General features: G+C 38.2%; 1 protein-coding gene across 2 annotated transcripts in view; it reads left to right on the forward strand.

The window, feature by feature from the left end:
- The window catches only part of TMEM245 (transmembrane protein 245), a 129,811-nt gene that overhangs the window by 111,165 nt on the left and 11,645 nt on the right, over positions 1-7,001 (forward strand). Inside the window, exon 18 of one of the 2 annotated variants that reach the window (XM_023727409.1) lies at positions 759-848. In XM_023727409.1, the coding sequence (XP_023583177.1) occupies positions 759-804 (46 nt within the window). In that variant the 3' untranslated portion in view covers positions 805-848. Of the gene's footprint in view, positions 1-758; positions 6,323-7,001 lie in introns of those variants that run through there. The other variant, XM_004372186.2, reaches the window with a different exon arrangement.

The raw sequence follows: 7,001 nt of genomic DNA on the forward strand, positions 1-7,001 counted from the left end.
GAAATGTTGTATCTTTGGCTATGTATATTTTCACCAAAAAAAAAAAAAAAAAAGAAAGGTCGAGAAGGGAGAGGGTTGACATATCGTGGGGTTGTTAACCAATGTCATAAAACAATATGTGTACTGACTGTTCAATGAGAAACTATTTGTTCTGTAAACCTTCACCTAAAGTACAATTAAAAAAAAGAAAAAGACCCCACTTTCCTTCCCCTGAACCTCATCCTTCAGAGCTTGGACTATGCTCAATCAGGTGTCCTCCTTTATAGTAAAATTTCCACTTACCCCTTTGTCTTTGCTCTCTCAGTTATTTTTTCTCTTTATCTAAATCATGTCCACTTTTCAGCCAGTAAGGAGGAAGGGCTGAAGTATATTGTCCTTCTCTTCTAAGCACACTGCTCAGAAATTGCACAACACTTCCACTTATTGTTCATTGGCCAGAACTTAGTCACATGGTCATATGTAGCTTCAGGGCAACATAGTGTTTTAGTTGGGAGACAATGAGTCCAGCAAAAAACTGGGCTTCTTAATACTAAAGAATGACAGACAACTAGCAGACTTTGAAACAATACTCAGTGAAAATATTGAGAAAAAATAGTATATAACATCATAAAGCCTCTCAAAGATTATAAAAATAAGATACTGCTTTTATAGTAGAGAATTACTAGATAGATTTTTTTTTTTTAATTATCTGTGATTTGATTTTTTTTTCCTCTCTTTTCCAAAAGCAAAACTATTCATTTCATCTTCTCTTTTTATAGGACTTTCCGTGACATTTCTGATGATCTGAAATCTTCAGTAGAGTGACATGGCTTCCACTGTTACGATTTTCGTAGGAAGCTCAACCGACAGTGAGTTGGGCTCAGCTCTGGCCTTCTGTCGTTTTAGCTGTGCCCAGCAAGCAGAGCCCAGAAAAGAAGCAGAAACCTCCTGACCTTATATACAGAATGCCTGGACAAGAGAGAACTTGCTGTGGGCTGCTTTGCATTTTAAAACACAGCTTTAGAGCTTAGAAATGGGGTTTGCTCACTTAACTGTTTCTAAAATGGCTTGAAAAGTTTCAATTTATACACTGGTACCATGGCTTGGAATTTTCCCACTTTGATTATCTGTATTATTATATGTATTTATAAAGTTATTTTAAGAGGTCTAACCTACTCGCTATTAAAGGTGTATACTGTGTAATTTTCTCCCGTTTAAGAAACTATTCTTAAACTTTTCTCTGACAGTCACTTTTCAATGAAGAGAATTTTCACCTTTCAGTATGTAGCTTTGTGAGCTGGAAAAATGAGTTTTCTTCCCTGCTGTCACTCTGTGGAGAGCCCTGGTGGTGCAGTGGTTAGGCACTCGGCTGCTAACCGAAGGGCTGGTTGGTTGAACCCACCAGCAGCTCTCCGGGAGAAAGATGTGGCAGTCTGCTTCTGTAAAGATTATATCCTAGCAAACCCTATGGGGCGGTTCTACTCTGTCCTTTAGGGTTGCTGTGACTTGAAATCGACTCATTGCACTGGGTTTGGTTTTTTTTGGTTATCACTCTTTATCCTCCCGGGTTTAAGAAAGAACAAATCTTAAGTGTAGGAGTGGGTGTGGCTTATTTGAGGTTCAGTTGTATGTTGCAAATATAGGAGATAACAAAGGTTGAAGCTCTTTCTCCTTTCCCTTTCCCCCCATCTCCTATTACACCACTATTAAATTCCTAAAACTTGGCTGACCACATTAAGTACTCATTAACCTGCTATTAATGGTAATTATATGATAGAATTCATGCTGTGATTATAGTTTTTTCTCCTCTAATGTTTTGGTTTTGTTTTTTAAGTGAAAAAAATCTCAGGAATAGCTATACTCTGTTTTGTTACGTGTATCCCTGTTTCATTATTTGAAATTCCACTGATTAGTTACTTACTAGCAGTAGAATTTTGTATTTATGTTGTATTTTTTGATCATCACTTAGCACAGAGCCTTGCACATAAGACACTATATGAATGGTTGTTGAATTAAATTGTAACTTTTCAAATATCCTAGATATTATTATAACCAGCATAGTGTTTTACATTTTGCTAAGCCTTTTTGTGTATGTTATTTCACTACCCTTTCACATCAGCTTTCATATAGTTTCACATTATTTTACAACAGTTTCACATAAATGGGGAAGCTAAGGTTTAAAAAAGTTAAGTGACCAACTCGAAGTCATAAAGCTAGTAAGACTTGACCTCAGGTCTTTCTGACTCCATAACCTGCAAACTCTGTTGTGCTACGGAGCCTTCCCTCTGATATCTTGCCCAATGTTTCCCAATACTGTGAGTTAGATTTTGCTATCCATTTGTTATGAATGAATTTAGGACTTGTCCTGCAGTTAATGACAGGGCTGGGACTAGAGCCCAGCTCTTAGCTTTGTGTCCTTTCCACTGTACAAAAACAATCATCAGACTCTTCCTCTGCCCCAAGGGAATATGGAGGAAAAGGGGTTCACTAAGAAGTATAGTTAATAATAATTAGCTTAAATGTGTTCTGATATTACTTAAGAAAAACACATCTGGAAAATGTCGCCATGAGTTCTTTGACCATGAGTAGACTACATGCAGATCTCTTGTTTTTATTATGAATCCTTCAATAATTACAGTCTGACATTCTGCCATTTGTTAGATAGCTCATTCTGTTCTTTAGTCAGTTGTTCATTAATTCAGAAATTTGTTGAGAATTTGCTAAACTCTAGGCTCCACTCCAGGCACTGTGCAGGGTGCTATAGGGAGATAACTCATTAGAAGGCCTTCTTTTCATCTTAAATCTTGGCCAGATAACATGTAATGCTACATTTAAAATTTTTGCATTAAAAGGGTTAAAAAAGAAATCAGGTTTGTTTTTTGTTCATTGTATATTGATAAATTTATAGCTGTAGTGAGCACATGTTAATAAGAGACATATTGTACACAATGAATTGGTGTACACGAATTATGTTCCTCTAAAGTGCTTTTGGAGCCCTGGTAGCACAAGTAGTTAAGAGATCGTCTGCTAACCAAAAGGTCAGCAGTTTGAATCCACCAGCCTCTCCTTGGAAATCCTATGGGGCAGTTCTACTTTGTCCTGTAGGGTCGCTATGAGTCGGAATCTACTCGATGGCAATGGGTTTGGGTTTTTTGTTTTTTTTTTTTTGTAAAGTGCTTTTAGCTGTATAAAGTGGTACTGTGAATAACTAAACTTAAGCTATTGTGTGGATGTTGCTGGGCATAATTGTTAGGATGAATACGGAGTTTTTAGGGGGAAACTCTGAGCACTAAGAGAATAGTTTAGAGTTGCCACAATTAGCAGCAATGATGCAATATCACCCTGAGATATCAGGAGGAGAGGTGCCCCACAGTGCTACACAGTCCCACTCAGGAAATTTGAACTGCCCCAGTCCTCCAGTGACAGTATAAGGAATAGAAAGGTTAGCTAAGAGAAGTGTAACGGGGACCTTCAAAAATAAGAGAGGAGCATCCTAGCATGCCTGCTCTCTACCCTATTCAAAGACTTTCAAACATAGTGAAAAGATTTAATGGAATTTTCTCAGGGCATAGAGACCGAGCGGTATGAAAAGAGGAATCTCAAGTTCAAGTCTCAGAGATAACCTGTCCTCAGATTCCCAGTCAGAATTTGACCCAGAAAGAGCATTTCCCTAGGAACAAACCATGCATTGATGAAGTAGAAGTTGCTTCAGTAAAAACCAAGTCCATAAATCCTATCACAATATATCATTTTATAGCTGTATTAAAGATTAGTTTCAAGTACACATTCACTCTTCATTTGTAAGCTGAATGGGAGGGGGTGGTACAGGGATTGAAACCCTCCATACAGATGTGCTCCTCTCTTTTCTGAAAGAGGACAGGATATGGAATTTTCAGCATAAACTCCATGTCATCTAAGTCCAAAATTCCTATCACACTCTATTCCTAAAAGTAATCTCTGTCAGACTGCCTTAGATGCCAGTCTTGCTTATTTTTAAAAATTGCAAGGGCTCCTAACACTCTTTTCTATGAGAGATGGTTAGCTGGCAGAGTTCTTCCTTGATTTCTGAGACCGGTGTGGGTTGACTCTTGACAGTGAGAGGATACCTGAGAAGTGTTATGGAGACCCTGTGTTTAAAAACTCTGTAGCCTTAGGGAATGGCAGCTGTTTATACCAGTAAAGTGTGTGCTGCTAAAGGGCTTGCAGATGAGGTCTTCTGGCTAAACTGGGTCTTAACATGAACTCATGGTGACCCGTAAGGACTTCCTAGTACCTCTAGTTCCCACATGGTTGTATTGGTGCTTCAGGAATGTTCAGTACTGGGCAAGAAATACTCAGAAATTCAGGCCATGATGGGTTAGATTAAAGTAGTTTAGTGAGCTATCAAGAGCTTTCAGTCTCAGGGTTTACAGGAAGAATCCCTTCAGGGCTTCGCATACTCTCATCTTGAAAGTCTCCCTAGACCCTTACATAAGTGTTATAGTGAGACTTAGTGGGTGCATTTCACAGTGGAAATAGTTTCTGGTAACATACTCCGAAATGCTAGTTCTAGCTAAGAACAAGTACTTTTTGTTTTTACAATTTCTTGTCTTTATGTATTTTGTTATGAAAAGTATTTATTTCATTAACATATTGAGGACCTACAAGAAATACATATATTATCTGAAACCACCAAGTAATTTTTTGATGGTTTAAAAATTAAGATAATCTGCCTCCTGGAGTCAGAAATTCTGAGCTAGAATGGGTCTTACATAACGAGATGATTCTGTCATTTTCTAGAGAAGAAAACACGTTCATAGGTTAACCTGACTTGTCTAACACACACAGCCAGTTACAGAATTCTGAGTAGAATACAGTTCTTTTTTTTTTCCTCTCAGTTCGTTGTTCTACTTTTTTCCCCTTTTCCCTGTAGTTCAGCAGCATTTGCCAAAATGTGTTCCTTATAGCAGTAGTTCTAAAGGATGTTAGTAGAAGTTGTAAGAAGGAAAAAAAATGTGTGGGGGGAAGGGGACTTTATGGTTGATTAAAATTGAGGAATGCTGAATTTGTTTTCTTCCTATAGGACTTCTAAGAGTTTTTAACATCCGTATTACCAAAACCAAACCAAACTCGTTACCACTGAGTCGATTCCAACTCATAGTGACCCTATAGGACAGAGTAGAACTGCCCCATAGAGTTTCTGAGGAAGCGGCTGGTGGATTTGAACTACTGGCCTTTTGGTTAGCAGCTGATCTCTTAAACACTATGCCACCAGGGCTCCAGGACAAACTATTATATGCTGTGAGTTTTTAAGAGGGTTTAAAGACTGTTTTTTAGCCTTCCTTGACTTCAGAGTACCCCTTCCTTGTTTATTCAGATAATCTCAAAGGACTACTGGTCCTTTAGGAAACATGGCTGTAGAGTAAGTTTACAGCCCTTTAGAAGATATCCCTGATGGAAACACTGAATAATAAATCTGTTACCATGGTACCGTGTAATCTTTAAGTTGAGTGAGCTACTAGAAAGAGCATGTTTGCAGTTCTGAGCTATACTTACAAGTATAGAGATTCTTCTCCACCTGTGGTGTGTAAAGTCAGTATTTGTTTCATTTTGCAAGTTTGTAAAGAATCAGTTAATGTGCAGATACAGTGGTGATGCTATTACATTTTAATAATGCTTTTGTATGGCACTTTAGAGTTTTCAGACCCCCTTTTCATAACCCTGTGAGGCAGATGTTAAAAGTATTATCCTCATTGTACAGATGAGGCACTGGAGACTCTGAAAGGTTTGTTGTCATTTTCCCCTAAGTTTATAGCATAAAATGACGGAGTCAGAATTTCAGTTACAGGACTTCCGACTCCAAGTCCAGAGTTCTTTCCTCCACACCTGGTTTCTTTCTTTCTTTTTTTTTTTTTGTTTCCGGCTTTATATTATTCAATGAAAGGTGTGGAAGTAAATCTGAAAGTAACATCATTTTGGCTTATTATCAAATACCATTTATTTTCTATTGCAGTGACCAAGAAAGTAACTTTCATTGTAGCTAACCCGAAGAAAACCCTTCTTTTGTCCTTTGCAGTGCCACTTGTTTAGGTGACTAAAGTGTTCTTGGAAACATTATTTAATTTTGAAATCAAGATTGGATGTATCTAGTTGTAATTGTTAATGAAACCTTTTGAAAATTTATCAACTCAGCATTCTCAGGCAAAGTAAAGATGGTTTGAAAGTGAAAATATTCAAATACAACAATAAATATTCTTTATACTCACATACATGCTGTTTCTTAGCTTTAACATGCTTTGACAACTTACTGATGTAACTTCTTTGTAAATGTAAAATATTTATATTTTGAAATAAAATTACCAGTGTTGAATGAATCGGATGGTAAACTTAGTCTCATTTCTGTCAAGAAATTTGATCTTTAGTGAAGCCAAACTTTAATGAATATGTCCATCTGTCTCAGGTCTTATGTCTTCCTTTTCTTTGGTTACACTGAAGTTTTGTTTTTTTTTTTTTTTGAAATATGGCCAACTTATGTAAGGGAAAGTATATTTGGTGAGTGAATGCTTAAATGGGGTCCAAGGCTGAGGCCCTAAGTTACGGCTTTCTTCAATATAGGACTTTCACCCAGAAGAAATAACTGCTCTGTGTAGCACCGGTAAACAAACCTGAAGAGCCAATAAGGCGGAAGTACTGTCAGAAGCACATTTCAGCAGTGCTTGGGAAAGACCTTTCAGATACCTGGAGTTGGTGGTATCAGTCTGACATTATGAATGGAGAAATGATCCTGGCTGAGGTGTAGGGTGAACTACTACCAGTTACCCTCCAGTCGATTATGATACATGGTGATCCCAACTGTGAGAACTGCTCCATAGGGTTTTCAATGGCTGTGATGTTTCCCAAGTAGTTCTCTACTCTAGTGGTCCAGAGCAGCGAGGAACCCACCCAGGAGTCGCCTGAGGAGAGGAGGAGGCGGGGCAGGCAGTGGAGTCAGAAGTGGGGGGCTGGGCTGCGGAGAGCGGACTTGCACTGGAGCGCGTAGGACA

This window comes from Trichechus manatus, unplaced genomic scaffold, assembly GCF_000243295.1.
Source record: "Trichechus manatus latirostris isolate Lorelei unplaced genomic scaffold, TriManLat1.0 scaffold00016, whole genome shotgun sequence".
Classification (NCBI taxonomy): Eukaryota; Metazoa; Chordata; class Mammalia; order Sirenia; family Trichechidae; genus Trichechus; species Trichechus manatus.